We start from the raw sequence: 18,728 nt of genomic DNA, 5'->3' as shown, positions 1-18,728 counted from the left end.
CACTGATAAATTGGGTGGGAAAGTTGTAAAATTTGACGATTTTCAATAATTTCATTATTTTGATGTTTTTTTTTTTTTAAATTAATTAGTGAAATTATTTTGTAAAATCTATTTGAATAATTCTAATATTATTACATAAATTGAAATGTACACAAAACATTTCAACGGATTTTGACAATCCTTTTTCTCTAATGCGGGGAAAGCATTAAAATTTTGCAATATTTATTTGTATAATTATACTTTATATTAATAATAATTGAGTAAATTATTAATTTTTTAAATTTATGTAACAAATTAATAATTTTGATCTAGTTTGTTGTTTGTTTGTTATAACATCGGTTGCTAAGGAAAATGTTTAATGTCAGTAATCAATTTGAAAAGTATGAAAAACATTTCAACGGATTTTGACAATCATTTTTCTCTATTTCGTGGAACGCATTCAAATTCATCAATAATTATTTGTATAATTATACTTTATATTAAAAGTAATTGAGGAAATTATTATTTTTTTAAATTTATGTAACAGATTAATAATTTTGATCTAGTTTGTTGTTTGTTTGTTATAACATCGGTTGCTAAGGAAAATGTTTAATGTCAGTAATCAATTTGAAAAGTATACAAAACATTTCAACGGATTTTGACAATCATTTTTCTCTATTTCGTGGAACGCATTCAAATTCATCAATATTTATTTGTATAATTATTCTTTATATTAATAGTAATTGAAGAAATTATTAATTTTTTAAATTTATGTAACAGATTAATAATCTTGATCTAGTTTGTTGTTTGTTTGTTATAACATCGGTTGCTAAGGAAAATGTTTAATGTTAGTAATTAATTTGAAAAGTATACAAAACATTTCAACGGATTTTGACAATCCTTTTTCTCTAATGCGTGAAATGCATTCAAATTTATCAATATTTATTTGTATAATTATACTTTATATTAATAAAAATTGAGGAAATTATTATTTTTTTAAATTTATGGAACAAATTAATAATTTTGATCTAGTTTGTTTGTTATAACATCGGTTGCTAAGGAAAATGTTTAATGTCAGTAATTAATTTGAAAAGTATACAATACATTTCAACGGATTTTGACAATCCTTTTTCTGTAATGCGTGAAATGCATTCAAATTCATCAATATTTATTTGTATAATTATACTTTATATTAATAGTAATTGAGGAAATTATTATTTTTTTAAATTTATGTAACAGATTAATAATTTTGATCTAGTTTGTTGTTTGTTTGTAATAACATTGGTTCCTAAGGAAAATGTTTAATGTCAGTAATTAATTTGAAAAGTATACAAAACATTTCAACGGATTTTGGCAATCCTTTTTCTCTAATGCGGGGAACGCATTCAAATTTTTCAATATTTATTTGTATAATTATACTTTATATTAATAAAAATTGAGGAAATTATTATTTTTTTAAATTTATGGAACAAATTAATAATTTTAATCTAGTTTGTTTGTTATAACATCGGTTGCTAAGGAAAATGTTTAATGTCAGTAATTAATTTGAAAAGTATACAAAACATTTCAACGGATTTTGTCAATCATTTTTCTCTAATGTGGGGAACGCATTCAAATTCATCAATAATTATTTGTATAATTATAATTAGTAATTGAAGAAATTATTAATTTTTTAAATTTATGTAACAGATTAATAATTTTGATCTAGTTTGTTGTTTTTTTTTTATTATATAACATCAGTTGCTAAGGTAAATGTTTAACGTCAGTCGTGCGCGATTTCTGATCGGTTGTGTTTTTCTTTTCTCTAATTCGTGATGATTAAAGACTATTGTAGTTTAATTGTGAAATTTTGTGGATTTTTAAAGCGTTTTTGGATGTGTTTTTGCAGAAATACGTGGAGAACGTGAAACAGGACGCGAGCATCGGAACAAACATCCTGCGCGTTTCCGCCTCAGACGAGGATGCTGACAACAACGGAGCTATAGTGTACACGCTGAACGCTGGCTCGAATGCCGGAGACCTGGAGTACTTTGAGATCCAGCCGGAGTCCGGCTGGATCGTCTTGAAGAAACCTCTGGATGTAAGTACTCGATCCTTGGCACACGGGAGAGCCTTCGACAGCCTCCTCTCTTTTGATTAAAACTAAAAAAACCCCATTCAAAAAATAATTTAACACGCACACAAAAAAACTAGGACTTTTTTACCTTCTTCTTTTAATTCCCTATGGTAATCAAGTGTGCGTGCGTTTTCGACAAAAGAAAACAAAATCCTTTCTTTTTCTATTAACACACATAAGAAACACGATTCTATGTATCTTCGTTGTTGTTATTATTATTGTTGTTGTTGTCGTTGGATAATGTGTAATATTCTTTTCGTTTTCTCTTTAAATTTTTTTCTTTTCTTTTCCGTTCTTTCGTTTGGATTCTCTTTTTGGTTTTTCATTTTCTCTGTATATATGTATGCAAAGAGATTTCAGCTGCCAGATGCTGCCAGGATGAGAACGGGTCCAGATCTACTAGGTACGAGTGGAATACTAGCTGCTTCTATATCTCTTTTCATTTTCAGCGCACCTTTCTTTGAGTTGCTCTGGTCTGGTCGTTTCAGATCTAAATGCACTGATCTAAATCTTATTATTATTATTGTTGTCTAAGTTCCATTTGTACGGCACACCTTGCATTAATTAATTGATTGATTGATTATTACCAATTATTGTTTTTTTCGTTGTTGCGAATCAAACGCCCTCGTCCAGAGATTCTTTTTTTTTTCTCTCTCTCTCTCTTTCTTTAATTCTATCTTTTGTATATATATATAAATTTATATATATATATATACAAATAAGTTTTTCGTTTCATTCAAATTACTTCTATACTTCCAACCTGACCAAAAATTAAAAAAAAAGAACCCGAAAACCCTAGAGCGCGTTTGATTTTGATCTCTTTTGTTGTTTGTTTGTTTTTTGAGTTTCCGGTTGGGTTTTTGTCCCCCCCCCAATTTCGTTTACGTTTTCTGTTTTGTTTCATTATGATTATTGTTTCTTTAGAAACGATAATCGTTTCCGTTTTGTTTTTGTGAAGCAAGGAGCGCTGATGAGAACCATAGATAATATATACTCAATTTTTGTTGTTGTTGTCGTTGGTTTCCTTTCGATTTTTCTTATTTGTTTTGTTTTGTTTTTTTTTGAAAAAGTATTTTTGATGCCCAGGTGCTGCGAGATTTTTGAGAGTCCACTTCGAGCCGTGTCTGTGGAGTTGTGGCTGCGAGACTAAAACTCTTTGTACTTGACGAAAAAAAAAGAAAAAGAAACAGACAAATTTTTTTTGTTCTCTCTCCTGACCCATGCATATGTTTTTTTTTTTTTTTTGTTGTTGTTCGTTGTTGTTTCCGTTTTGTCTATATAACAAAAGATTTATTTTTTTCTCTCTCTCTCTCTCTTTCTCCGACATTACAGATATATGAGTTTTTGAATCTGTGTGTTTCCAAAAAGCTAAACGATTTTGAGTGGTTTTTTTTGCAGGTGAACCAACTGGTTCATAAATATTATAAAAAAGATGTAACAGAAAAGTTGTAATTCGCTGATATTTACACACATATATATATTTACATGCAAATATATATATATTTTGGTCACAAGTGGGGCGAAGAGGTCGATTTTTTTTTGAGACCCGGGGGTGTTTTGGGCGCACGTCTCTCTCCCCCTCACTTTGACATTGTGACATTTTTTTAACCTGTGCATGGGGCGGCGTACTCTCGAGCAAAAACGAAAGCAAAAAATACAAGAGAAAAGAGTTGAACAACAACAACGTCCATCGGTTTTTGAAGGTCGTTTCCGTGTCAAGTAAATTGCGAGTATAAGAAAAGAAAAAAAACAAATCGAAGAGATCAGTGGAAAAGACTTTTTGCACATCCTTGCTCCCGCCCCGCCCAGTGTTTTTTTTTGTTTTGTTTTTTGTTTCTTCTCATTGGTTTTCACGTCGTTGTTTTTGTTTTGTCTCTGTTTTTTTTTTCTATATATATATATTATATATATATACATTTTTTTCTCTTTTGTTGTTATTGTTGTTGTTATTGTTTTGTTGATCGACTGACGCAAATTACTTAGAGTAACAACGAATCCCGATTTTTTGTTTTCGTTGTTCTTTTCGTTTGTTTGTTCAAGGTTATCGTTTGTTTGTTTACTTGATTTTGATGCATGTACAGAGGATTGCCTGCTTTGAATTTAAACAAAAACAAATTCATTTCTATTTATTTTTGTGGATCTATGATTTCCTTCGATTCTTATTCAATTTTATTACATATTTATTTATCGTTTTCTGTTTGTTTTTTTTTTTTTTATCTTTTTTGGGTTCGTTTACTTGCACTTTTCTGTTCTTCGGCGTATCTGCCCCACAATGCCGATGGCAGCAGGGATGTTTTCCAGTAAGTAGGTGTAATAACAACAAAAAAAAAATAAAGAAGAAGGGTAGCGGAGCCAGACGATGTTTATTTTTTCGTTTCGTTTTAGTTTTCTCTTTTTTTGTTTTCACATTTGTTTATTTCTTTTTTTTTTCCATATCGAGTTGTATTAAATTCTCCTTGAAACACGAAAAGAAAATCCGACACAAAAATTCCGAAGAGACGCTGTATCAATTATTTTTTTCCATTTGTGAATTGATTTTCCAATGGAAAACGCTTACATTATTTCTTTCTTTAAATTTATTTTCGTTGCTATTGTTGTTTTTTGTATCTTTGATTTGATTTAGCGCGGATCTGAGAGGAAATCGAAGTCGCTCATCCCATCGATCCTCTCTCTCTCTCAGCGTAGAAATCTTCGATCGAACTGATAAATGCAAATGTTTGCATAATAAATGCGAAGTGCACTTAAAAACAATTGAATTTTCGGTGTGGAGAATTTGCGGCCATTGGCATGCGAGAACAATTGGATCCCGACTAAATTTACATACTTCCACCTCCCAATCTAAATTATTACTACATTCATATCCTCCTCTCTAATGGCGCTAATCTAAAGGCACATCTGGCTTTAATTTATTAACGAAATTCAATTGGTTTGCCGGCCGATAGATGGCGTCTTGAAAAAACGCTCTTTAATTGGTGGAAACGCAAATTAATCAAAGCTTTGAGTGAACTGTAAGCTATGGCTGTAGTTTTCGGAGGTGCGTATTTACCTGCAGCTGGAATCAGCCTTCAGTTTGTGCTTTGATGGTCTCCTGAATTATTATGATCGACGTTTTCATTTGTCCATTGGGAGGCAGCGATTTTTTTGTTGCATCGCGATTTATCTCGTTCCACGTCGAGAGATTTATGTCCAGCTTTCGGTTCTTCGTTTGTTCGGTGCGTGTTTCGTTCATTCATTTATGTTTGATCCCATTTTCTGTTTCTGTTGTTCCTATTTTGGTTAATTCATTTTCTATTTTGCAGCGAGAGGCGTGGGATGAGAGACGATCGTTTTTCATTCTCTCTTTTTTTTCTTTGTTTTCATCTCTTTCGATTCTTTTTTATTTTCATTTTCATCCTCTGAAACAATAAATTGCAACAGATTATTAATAATAGCAAATCGTTTCACTAGAACATGAAAAAGTAATTTATCGCATTTTGTTGTTTCAGTTTTTGATTGAAGAAATTTCGTTTCTTTTCACATCGGTCGCTTCGCGTTTCTATAATTGGTTTAATTTCAGCTTACTTCGATCATTATTACCATTACTAACAGCGACATCTGTTGATTCATCGTTTACCATTCTTTTGTTTCGCTATTATTTTGTGTATTTGCGCAGAAAAATTATATTATCATAGTTTCCTTATTTTGTTTTTCTAATATCGTTGTCGTTTATTATTATTGTTATTTATTTACTATTAAGTTGTCGTATGATCGAGTTTAGTTTTTGTATTATTGTTTCCTATAGTCTTTTTCTTTTACTTGCTATGTTCGTCAGGGACTCAACGGCCATTTCACAACTTTTCAGTTTCACATTTTTAACGTTACATGAACCAATGATCATACTATAAAGTACTTTAAGTTATATAATCCTACCTCATCTGATCTGACCTAACTCCAGTTGCACCCTCAACATCTTTGATAACTTCTCCTAATTTCTTCTACGCTTTCCTAACCTTACATATCTTAACCTCTTATAACCTAACCTAACTTCATATTTCAGAACTGAAACTAGGTGTTGTCTTTATAAGTTTGCATGTCCGTTGTGTACCTGATGGGACATCCTTTTATTTATTTATTTATTTTTTTATAGTTTTGTCGCATTTGATTATATTTCCGAACCATGTATACGTCTCTTATGAAGTTATGATTGCGATATGATTTTTTGGTTTGATTGCGTGTGTTCTATTTTGGTTTTGTCCCTTTGAGCCCTTGAACCTGACCGTGCCCGTATATTTAGCGAGACAGGTACCGACTTCGCGTGCGGGCCTCGGACAGAGGCGAGCCGCCATCCTATGCGGACGTGGACGTTGAGTTAGACGTCGTAGACAGGAACAATAAGCCTCCGTTGTGGGACGTGAATGTGTACGGCCCCATTCACATCAAAGAAAATGTCACAGTGGGTACAGTAGTGACGTCTGTGAAAGCAAGGTTGGTATCGTCGATATATATGAAGAGTGAGAGTGTAATAACAAAAAAAAAATTAATAATAACAAAAAAAAATTTAAAGAAATGCATCGAAAGCAAATTGATGCTGTGCAAATTACATTATGATTATTGTACGTTTGATTGATTGATTTTTTTTTTCTGAAGAGTTTGATTCCGTGTGGAAAAGTTTTAAGAGAATAATACCAAAAATTGTGCTGAGCGAAATTCGTTTTGTGTGTGATGTAATTTATATGGAGAAGAAGGTTGCGGCCGCGACCTCCCGGCGCCTCGATGGGTGGGATTTGGGCGTCTTTCGATTCGCGTTCGCGCTTTGCGTCGGTTTCCGGAAACCGAACGAATTTTTCGGTCTTTGCTACCTCTGGGGGATTGATGCTGTATGCTGAGCGGATGCGCGAGTTTTAGAAACACTGGAAATTCTTGTGAGAGACACACAAAGGTCCGGGACGTTGCGGAGCGCGCCAGCGAACTACACCTTCCAGGAGCCCAAAATATCCATCCGACAAAAAAACCAACAAAAACCACTTGAATTGATTTAATTATTTTAGAGACGACTATGCAACTACTACTACAACTTACCACTATTTACCACCTTTTACTACTACTACTACTTACAACTACTCTTTATCTTATTTGTCGCATATATATATTCATTATATATACTTTTGATTTTAGTTTTTTTTCTTCTGTTTCCTTTACAAATTATTGTCTTGTTTCGTTTTTATTTTTTGAAAGTTTGTTGTTTTTTGAACTTGTATGTTTTTTTTTTGCAATCTTGCAAAAATACTACAAAAACAGAACAACCAGTCTCGAAGTAACCACTAACACCATGTGTCTTGTCTTTTTTATTTTTCTTGTGTTCGGCTTCGCGCGGCCGCCCTTTGTAGAGAGAAACGTACAAGTTGGAGGCCACGGCCCAAGACAAAGGGTACCCTCCACTGTCCCGATCGGTGGAAGTTCAGATCGATGTTGTGGACCGCGCAAACAATCCGCCCGTGTGGGACCACGTGGTCTACGGGCCGATCTACATAAGGGAGAACCTCCCGGTCGGGGCAAAGGTCGTGTCGGTGAAAGCCAGGTCTGTGCCCATCAGTGTGTCTCCTCCTATCGGTTGTTCGTGCAGCAGCACGCGCTGCACGGCACAGGTGGTCTCTGTTTGTGCACGCTTCACCCGACCTCTGGGGGCAAGCACGTGCCCCCGGCCTATTATATCTAAATATATATATACATACAAATATATATATATACATACATACATACAACTACAGCAGCTACCAATAATTGCTATGTATATTTAACCATTAATTAATCGATTTCAATGTTGCCTACTGTTGATTAACGATCATACTTTTTTTTTTTTAATTATTGATTCTCTCTCAACTACCTCTATGCCTTCAGTAACTTTCTTTCAGTTCTATTTTGTTGTTTTTTTTACAAAAAAATCCCCCCTTTATCAACCATGGCAACTTTAACAGCAACTTCCACATTATTAACAACTCTGCTCTTGTTTTTCATCAATACATCAAAAACTGCCAACCCTACAAGAAAAAAATAATAGACTTTTTCGTTATATACACCATGAAGCACATGATAAACTTTATCCGGTTTAAATAGACCAACATTTACGACTTTTCCGGTCAAACCGGATGTAGTCATTTTTCATCATATTCACAAAATTAACAATCTATTTAACAGTTCCAACATAACTAACAATTGATTACTTTATTTAATCATCAATTTTATGATGATATTAAGGAAAATTGAGTTAGATTTTTGTAAAATATCTTGAAATTATAATCATGATGTTAAAATGAAACTGAAATTTGAGTGTTTTGGATAACAATGCACGTCGAATGTTGGTTGTAATTCCGATTTGTATTGTTTTCAAATTTGCCCCATAATCCGGAGATTAATCCTATCTGTGCCGGTCTTTTTGCTGTATATATTTGAATATTAATCATAAATTAGTGTTAATTATGCTAATCTACGCGATACAATCGATATTGCATTATCATAAGGCCGACTTAATTAGATTTTAAATATTTTGAATATAAGAGGAAATTTACATTTTTATGCAATGAAAACAATTTGCTAGAGTTGATCATTTTTTTGTTGAAAAGTTTTGATAAATTTGCTATGGTTGATGTATTAATATTATACTGTAGTCTTAATATATACTAATGGGTGTGTAGTCAGTCAAGTGATATCTCGGTTTATTCTATATCTCTCTTTCTCTCTCTCTCTAATCTTTCTCCAAATACTAAACATGTTCCTAAACAGTCTCGATTTCTCTCTCTCTCTCACGTGCGATCCCCACAAAAAGTAACAAAAGTCATGTGCATCGTCATCATAATTAATACTAACAAAGTACTAAACTAATTGAATACTAAAATCATTCTCTCCTCCTCCTCCGACACCCTTTGTTCTTTCTCTCTCTTTCTTTCTTACACCCTTTTATATCATCATAATCATCATCATAATCATGATCAAAGTCATCGAAGCTGAATGTTGTTGACGCCTGCACCACACGCAACTCACGAGCTTTTTTAATGGGGCATATTAATATGGGTCATTTTTGCAACACATCAACAACATTCAGTGGTCCAAAATACAAACTCACACACACACACAGTTTGGACATGAACTCCACAAACTCTGAATCCCGAATCCCGTCACCACTACTCATCACATCTCTTTTACTATACATCTAGTTTAGACTTGTTTTTTTTTTGTTTGTTTGATTTTTTATTTCTTTCCGTTTCGTTTATTAATTTTTTTCTCTACATAAGCGCGCATATATATTATTATTATTATTATCGAGAGAAATAATGATTTCCGGGTACAGATAAATGGAACGAAAAAAAATAAATAATAAAGAGAATGTACAACCTAACTTCACCGAGCCACAGTATATCTTCATTTTCTTGAAATTGAATACAGAAAAAGTGCACAATTTATTATTACTAAAAAAAATAATAATGAATAACGAACATGTTGCTAATGGGGGCGGATGTGACACAGGCATTTTGATGAGGAGAGGACGAACTGCAGACGTTCTTTTTTTTTCGTCTTTCATTTTTTTGGAAATCGTCCGCCGCTCGTCCTCCCGCACACCCAAATTACGAAAATATATACTTGAAAAAATACGAAGGCTAAAACAGAAAGCAATACAGAGAAAGTTAGAATAGGTAAAAAAAAAAACAAATCAGCAGAACGATAAATTGTAATTTCGGTGGTTTGCATGTGCATCTCATTTATATAAAACAGTCATCTATTTTTGTTTTCGTTTTGATTTTTGTGGTCTTCTTTCTACATTCTAGTTTTTTTTTGTTGTGAATGAAGAAACGATCCACGATCAATTGCTGATTCGAAATATTTTGTTTTTCAGTCATTTTGATGTATTTACTCATTCATAAAGTTTGAATCAAAATTACGAAAATCTTATATGTTTTAATGTTTAAGATTAAATTTTGATCAATTTTACCAATTTTTGTGTCGTTCTGTCTAATAATTGAACTTTTTAAACAATTGTTTTATTTTGGGTGGATGCGCCGGGTATTAAATCAATCACGTCGTTTTTTGTACTTACAAAATTAATGAAATTTTACTACTTTTATCAAAAATTAGTTTTTAATTGAGATACTATTTATCTTTTTCGCGATTTATGGTGGATTCGCTCTTACTTTACTACTACTATATATATTTATATTTCTTTTAAAACAAAAGAAAAGAAAATATAAAAATGTAGAAAGAAAAGCCAAGAAAACTATTATATACATATTTTTGTTTTTACCATCATTTTCTCATTAACGTAATTCGTAATATTTTTGGTCTCGTCCTTTAATGTTTTTTTTTTTGGTAATTTTTGCATGTGGCTGATGAATTTTTGTAAGCCATGTCGATTATTTTTGTTTAAAAAAAATTTTATACACACGTATATATATATATATATTTTTGTATTTTTGTGGACGATTCCTGCGAATCGGTGCGTATTGTATTTTTGCTTTTTGTGATACGTGAGCCCGAAGTAAAAAGAGAAAAAAAAAAAGTAAAAACAGCCCCGGATACAAAAACAAAAACTCCCAGCGTAACATTTTTTTTTGCGCAAGGCTCACCCCAGCAAATGTGAAATCTCCAAATAAAAAAAACGCGTTTCATTGTTTGTTAAAATATTTCAGTTTTCTCTCTCTATTTTTACAAAATGTGACTATAACTATTATCTCAAGTTTTTTCGTGTTTATTTTGTGAAATTTCTGAAATGATCAAACACGAATCTTGCTATAGAATCATTCCAAAAGTTTTCTGATCGCAAAGAAAGATGGGAACTTTAACAACTAATTTTTGCTGATCAATGTTTCAGAAATTTATAACTATTATCTCAAGTTTTTTCGTGTTTATTTGTGAAATTTCTGATATAATCAAACACGAATCTTTCTATAGAATCATTTGAAAAGTTTTCTCATCGCAAAGAAAGATGGGAACTTTAACAACTAATTTTTGTTGTTGTTTTCATTAATTTTTTAGAATTTCTTATTTTGAAAAGTAAAAATTTATTTAATTTCTTGATGATTAACACATGTGCAACTTTCATGAAATATTTTAGTTGAAATTCCAACAATTCGTGAAATTTTTTCAGATTTTCTTTTTAATACAAAATAGACGATGAATCTCGACAAAAGTTGGGACTAGATTACGCAATTCATGATTATTTTTTTCTATGAAAAATTCGAATATTTCAGGATAATTTGATCCGCACGCAATCGTCGATTAGAGTTGTATAGCTTTTGAGAAGCTTTCGAGCATGCGATATATATCTATATATTTATATTTTGTACGGCGATTGAGTGCGTATCAATGACTAATATATCTAGTTCCTGACGAAATGCAAAAAAAAAACGCGTGAATTTTTGTGTTTTTTGGAGATGGAAATTGCTGGGGTGCCGGGACGACGGGGTTCGTTTTTCTTTTTTTTTTTCGTTAATTTTTTGGAGACCATTTGTTTTTTTTTGTTAAACGTAGTTGATCGAATTAGTTCATATATATTTTGTTAAGTATATATAAACGAAAGTAAAGAAAAAAAAACTATGGTCGATTGGTCGGGATTTTGTTCTATAACATTGTTACCGTTGCATATAGTTCCGGGATCGAGAATAACCCGACTGTGTTCTACCGCCTGATGCCCGGGTCCACAGCGCAGACCAACAAGTACCACACGTTCTACCTGCAGCAGAGACCCGACAACGGATTCACCTGGGCTGACATCAAGGTCAATCATCCGCTGGATTATGAAACCATAAAGGAGTACAACCTGACGATCAGGGTTGAGGTATTGTTATTGTTATTGTGTTAAATGTCGTCGAGATCTTGTTGACTAATTGTTGATTAATTTGTTGTAGAACAACGGAGCTCAACAGTTGGCGTCTGAGGCTACGGTTTACATCATGCTTGAGGATGTTAACGATGAGATTCCGCTGTTCACTGAGCGCGAACAAGAGACTGTTCTCGAAGGCGAACCCATCGGTACTAAAGTGACCCAAGTGAACGCCATCGATAAGGACGGAACCTTCCCCAATAATCAAGTACGTGAAGGAAGATGTTGATGTGAGGACTGTCGGTAACATCGTTTATCCGTTTAGGTGTACTATTATGTGGTGGATTCGCCGAGGAACGAGGGCAAAGATTACTTCGAAATCAATCAAGAGTCCGGAGAGGTCTTCACGAAAATCGTCTTCGACAGGGAAAAGCAGGGGGCTTACGCTCTGGAGGTGGAGGCCAGGGATGGAGCACCGTCCGCCCGACCGAACAGCGACAACCAACCCAATTCAGGTTAGTGTCCCATTTTCATCTATCATTGCCCCACAGTTCGTGCAGACGACGACGACGATTTGTCCCCTAAATACCTTGAGATTTACCCTCCGTCGTTTCCTCGCTCATCTCCGTTATTACTGCGAAGTTTATATAGATTTTGATGAAGTCACAATCGATATTTGTGAGTTTGCTTATTGTGACGCATTTCACATTAATTTCTTAAATGATTGAAGATCAAAATTACAGCTTATTTGTAAATTAATAGTTTTTATAATTTGTCCTTGTGATTGTTCATTTTTTTCACTTTTGAATAATCCAAATTAGTATTGCATCCTAACTGCTGCTGCTGCAAGCTTAGACAAACTTGACAAAGCAATTTCCTTTCGAAATGTATTCGTGTGCACAACGAATTGAATTAGCTTCTGTTGAATTAGTTAATACCGGGGTGAACTTTCGCGAAAGTCTTGTCTCACTTGCTGCCTGCGAGATGTTCTGTAATGTTACGATTTATATTTACATAACAAATATTTCAATAATCCACTTTGCAATACAAAATAGGCACATTTGTTGTTTCCATTCTGAATGAATTCATATAGTTTTAATAAAATATGAACCAATTGTGTTGTGGGATTTCCAACTATTGTAACAAACTGTTGATTCTTTTGATCTCATGAATCGAATAATTTTGATCGTTTGTTGTGCATGTTTATGAGAATTTAGGCAGCTGCAATTTACCAATAATGTAATTGATTTTTTTTTAATTTTTGTTGTAAAAGAATTTCCAATTTTATGCGACGTTTTTATGGTGGAGCGCGTTGAGAATGAATGCGGTAAATATAGAAACAGCGATTGAACTGATTGCTTTCCCTATATTGATTGGATTGTAAAATAAAAACAGAACGAAATGAGGGAGAGAGTTAGGTTTTAAAAAGATTTCCGCTTATTTATTATTATTTTTTTGCGGTTGTGCCATCAATTAGCGGAAATCACTTGATTGCTGCTCTACGGTTGAGGACGAGTGGAGGTGGAGGAGATTCAAATCAAATTTCATTGGAAACCGAGGCCAATTAAAAGCCATCCACTTTTACAACCATTATTTTCCCGTTTTGTCTCCCCTTTTTGTCGAAAAACCATTTGCCCCCGAATGACCCTCGTAATTTGCAATTGATTGCTCGACACGTATTCTCTTTCTCTGTGTGAATGCATGGGGTTATTGTATAGGACTCGAACCAGCAGTGTTCACTTCTTTACACTCCGCAGCTTCCACAAGCAGATTTGAAAGCCAAATTCTCGAGGGTCCATTTTAATCGGAAGCTGTGTGCGTTTCCATACTCCACTTAATGCTTCAACACATTCATTCACAATCACAAATCGTTTATTCTATTCTTCATTAACCCAAAAAAAACTTACTATTACTTTGATTAATTAAGTTATTGTAAAAATTAGTGAATTTTAAAAATTTCAATGTAAATTATTGGAAATACCCTGAAACGTATTGATTTTTTTTTTAACAATGAGATTAAAATAAGCCACTATTTGATGCCGGCAAAGTGAGGCGTAAAAAAATGCGGAGCAAAGAAAACAAAGATTCTGGCAAACAGTATTTTTAACCCGCAGTTCAAACAAAGCTGTGCTTCTCTCTTTCACTTTGCTGAACAATCGCCGTCGGTGCATGCGTTTGTTCGTTCTTTCTTTCCTTCCTTCCATTATTCGGATCTCTGAAAGAGAGAAAAAAAGGGGGATTTCCTCATTTTCATTATAAACACACTAAACAAGCGAATCCTTCCTCTATTTGTTAAAAATTGCCCTTTGAAAGCTGATTGGAATTGGAATAACCATCTTTTGAGTTGATGAAAAAGAAAATATATAATCGAAATTTAATAAAGAAAACAAAATCTATGGGTTTTGTTAAAAAGATGAAAGAATTTCATTTTGTATGCACATTTCCCAACTATCGTTTTTTTTTAAATATCAAATTACAGTTAATTCTTGTGAACTATAGAATTATCAATGTATGTAATTGAAAGTAGTATTTATTTTTTTAATGCGGTAATAAAGTTTTAATTTTTTTAAATAAAACGTAAAAATAATTATTTTTTTTTAATGTTTTAACGTTAAGGAGATTAAAACTTGAAGCGCTATTTAATTTAATGGGTTTGGGTATTACAAAAAAAATCTCTAGTTTAGAGCTGAGGAAAGGAAAGATGTAGTAATAAAAGTTACATTAAATTATTCATCAGACTAGATTAGAAGTAAATAATTGTAATTAAAAAATTAACGTTAATTTTCAATTAATTAATAAGAGTTTAAAGGATTAGATGAGAGTTTTAATTATGAATGATAGTAATTATGGTTGACTTTTTTTTTTAAATAAATAAGGAATTTAATCGTTATTTGTATGTGATATTTTATATTTTTATTTTATTTTTTTGGTACGAAGATATAAATTATATTTTAATATTCCTCTCGCGTACGGAAATATATTATTAAAATAAATCACGAGCACCGAGCGTGTGCGCTCGTAATTTGTTCTCACTCTTGGCTTCCTTTTTTTTTAAATTACATTTTATATTTTTCTCTTTTACATGGTTTTTTTCTTTTTGATTGTTTAGAGGGTTTTTATTCTATTAACTATTAGTTTCAATAATTAGTTACTTTAAGTTCTCAAAAGTTAAAAAAAAATCACCGATTCAAGTTGTTTAACTGTAAATTATAAATTATTTAAATTTAAGTAGTTTATGTTATTTGTCTTAAGTTGTGTAAAGTTATAAAATATCATCCATTCAAGTTGATTAACTTTTGGCTTCCTTTTTTTAAATTACATTTTATATTTTTCTCTGCTACATGTTTTTTTTTTTCTTTTTGATTGTTTAGAGGGTTTTTTTTTTCTATTAACTATGAGTTTAAATAACGTTTATTTTACTTTAAGTTCTCAAAAGTTAAAAAAAATATATCACCAATTCAAGTTGTTTAACTTTTGTAAATTATTTAAATTTAATTAGTTTATGTTATTTATCTTAAGTTGTGTAAAGTTATAAAATATCATCCATTCAAGTTGATTAACTTTTGGCTTCATTTTTTTAAATTACATTTTATATTTTTCTCTTCTGCGTGTTTTTTTCTTTTTGGTTCTTTGGAGGTTTTTTTTCTATTAACTCTGAGTTTCAATAACGTTTATTTTCTCACAAAATATCACCAATTCAAGTTTTTTAACTATTGTAAATTATTTAAATTTAATTAGTTTATGTTATTTGTCTTAAGTTGTAATAAGTTATAATATATCACCAATTCAAGTTGATTAACTTTTATAAATTATAACTTTCGTAAATTTAATGAATATGTTATTTGTCTTAAGATATCAAAAGTTCAAATCATCTATTCAATTAGTAACCGTGTCACGACTTGCTTAACTTTTATTGATTGTTCAAAGTCAAGTAGTTAATTTTAATACTCTTAAAACCCTCTTGTTGTAATAGTGAATGGGCGGAAGCAATTAGCTAAGGAAAAAAAAAAACGATCCATACGAAGGATTAATCTGGAGGGAAAAACGTTGGAAGGTCTTAAAAATTCCGGACTCGCAGACGCATAAATCGCATCCACTTTTCTTTCTGCTCCACAGGAGTTTTCAGGAGCAATTGAAATTGCGATTTTTCTCGTTAAACTTTGCCGTCGTGAAAAAAAAGAAACCCATTAAACAAAAAGGTTCGTTTTCATTGAAAATCAATTCCATAAACTTGGTCGCAAATTAAAACAATGTATAAATTAGTTATTTATGCGAGCCTGGAAAGTAGTGCACGGTATTAAACATGAATATCCACCTGATCCTGATTAAAATTTCATACGAACATCGCTTTTCAGCATGTTCCATATTTGAATCCGTTTGATTGTTGCCACAGCAACTACCGTATTGTTGTTGTTGTTGCTGCAGCAACAACGGAAAACAACTGGAAAAAAAAATGCTGCCGGATTATTTAGAGCGTTTGATCTTTGAATGAGCACACACACACACAAAAAAAAATATGTGAATATTTGCAAACGTTGAATTTCGAAGCAAACTAATTAAGGTTTAGCGTGATTTACTTGCAGATGTAATTTTGCAGTTTGCGCGTTTTGCACACATTTTTTTTATATATTTTTTGGGGATGGATGCAGCCCTTTCCGGCTTCGCCTTTTCGGCCGTACGTTTCGTGGGTTATAAATACGCCTGAAATACGTGTTAAAGCAGCTGGTAGTTAAAGCTGCGCGGCAGTATATTACATTAAAAGCTCCTGAGATAAGGCCTCCTCCGCTTGTGTAGTAATAGTCTACTACTGGCAAGGTGGCTGTGGCGGCGGCGGCGGCGGCAGCACTATTTTAAGGGTTGCGAGAGGGTTTTTTTTTTGCTTTAAACCTTTGGAACAAAAGCGTCGCTCGTCGTCGTCGGCCCTTTAGCGTTACGGAAACGCGCGAGCTTTAATTAACGCACAATGGCTGAGCTGATATGCGGAGAGTCGCATTTTCCATCCACCGAACTGCGCTAATTCAATGCCATTTTAATCGCACCTCCGCATGCATAGTTTGAATGCCATTGCCATGATTGTAATTTGCGCAGTTTTGTGGATTATAAATTAATCCATTTTCGAAATAATAGTACTCGAAATCCATTACGTTCATGAAAACTTGCAAATAGTGTTTATTTTCTATGATTTTAAGCTTTCATTTGCATATTGCATCATTCTATAATTACTGGTTCTTGAGAAAAATATTATAAACTACACTGAAACTATTAGTACAGCGTCTGTAGCAACGGTAAAGCGTCCATAGTAACCACATAACAACTGCTTAGCAACCACTTTCCTTAGTGGGAGATTTAAAACAAGAGACAAACATTTTTTTTTATATTATTTTGTACACATTCGTATTTCTTTTTATTAAATATTCAATATCGAAAAATTTAATGAATCAAAATTGTATCTTTTATTTAGATCTTTTTTTCAAATTAATCAACGAATTAATTTAAAACAAAAAATCACATTTTTCTTTACGACTTTATCTTTTCTTTTTTCTATGCTCGGATTGATTGGTGGACTTTATTATGCAGAATCGGCGGAAAAGCGTGCAATAAACGTGTTTTGATGGGGGTGTTGGTTTTTTTGGAGGAAATAATTTTCGTCGGAGGGCGAATATGTAATTTGCGCAGTTTTGTGGATTATAAATTAATCCATTTTCGAAATAATAGTGCTCGAAATCCATTACGTTCATGAAAACTTGCAAATAGTGTTTATTTTCTATGATTTTTAGCTTTCATTTGCATATGGGATCATTATATAATTATTGGTTCTTGAGAAAAAATAATAAAAACTACACTGAAATTATCAGTAAAGCGTCTGTAGCAACGAGAAAGCGTTCATAGTAACCACATAGCAACTGTCAAGTGTATGTAACAATCGCTTAGCAACCACTTTCCTTAGCGGGAGAATTAAAACAAGAGACAAACATTTTTTTTTATATTATTTTGTACACATTCGTATTTCTTTTTATTAAATATTCAATATCGAAAAATTTAATGAATAAAAATTGTATCTTTCATTTAGATCTTTTTTTTCAAATTAATCAACGAATTAATTTTTAAAAAATCACATTTTCCTTTATATTTTATTTTTTTTCTATGCTCGGATTGATTGGTGGACGTTATTATGCAAAATCGGCGGAAAAGCGTGCAATAAACGTGTTTTGATGGGGGGTTGGTTTTTTTTGGAGGAAATAATTTTCGTCGGAGGACGAATATGTAATTTGCGCAGTTTTGTGGATTATAAATTAATCCATTTTCGAAATAATAGTGCTCGAAATTCATTACGTTCATGAAAACTTGCAAATAGTGTTTATTTTCTATGATTTTAAGCTTTCATTTGCATATCGTATCATTATATAATTATTGGTTTATGAGAAAAATAAAAAAATTACACTGAAACTATCAGTAAAGCGTCTGTAGCAACGGTAAAGCGTCCTTAGTAATCACATAACAACTGTCAAGTGTATGTAACAATCGCTTAACCACCTTCCTTAGCGGGAGATTTAAAACAAGAGACAAACATTTTTTTTTTTATATTATTTTGTACACATTTGTATTCTTTTTTATTAAATATTCAATATTGAATTTGGAAAAATTTAATGAATCAAATTAATTAAAAAAAATCAGATTTTCCTTTACGACTATCCTTCTATGTTCGGATTGATTGGTGGACGTTATTATGCAGAATCGGCGGAAAAGCGTGCAATAAACGTGTTTTGATGGGGGGGGGCGTTTGGTTTTTTGGAGGAAATAATTTTCGTCGGAGGGCGAATATGAAAATTTCATTTCGGACTG

At 32.4% G+C, this 18,728-nt stretch overlaps 1 protein-coding gene across 1 annotated transcript in view; it reads left to right on the top strand.

Annotated features, from left to right (window-relative positions):
* The window catches only part of LOC108557880 (neural-cadherin-like), a gene marked incomplete at its 3' end in the record, with an annotated part of 58,218 nt that extends 45,818 nt beyond the window's left edge, over positions 1–12,400 (top strand). The window contains exons 6-10 of the mRNA XM_017914584.1: positions 1,868–2,059; positions 7,462–7,652; positions 11,711–11,900; positions 11,971–12,153; positions 12,211–12,400. Coding sequence (XP_017770073.1) covers positions 1,868–2,059; positions 7,462–7,652; positions 11,711–11,900; positions 11,971–12,153; positions 12,211–12,400 — 946 coding nt within the window. The remainder of the gene's footprint in view (positions 1–1,867; positions 2,060–7,461; positions 7,653–11,710; positions 11,901–11,970; positions 12,154–12,210) is intronic.
* Between the last annotated feature and the right edge of the window lie 6,328 nt (positions 12,401–18,728).

Source organism: Nicrophorus vespilloides, unplaced genomic scaffold (genome assembly GCF_001412225.1).
Source record: "Nicrophorus vespilloides isolate i.1.1-1 unplaced genomic scaffold, Nicve_v1.0, whole genome shotgun sequence".
NCBI lineage: Eukaryota > Metazoa > Arthropoda > Insecta > Coleoptera > Silphidae > Nicrophorus > Nicrophorus vespilloides.
Note: the sequence above shows the minus strand (reverse complement) of the source record. Positions and strands in the feature narration are given on the sequence as shown.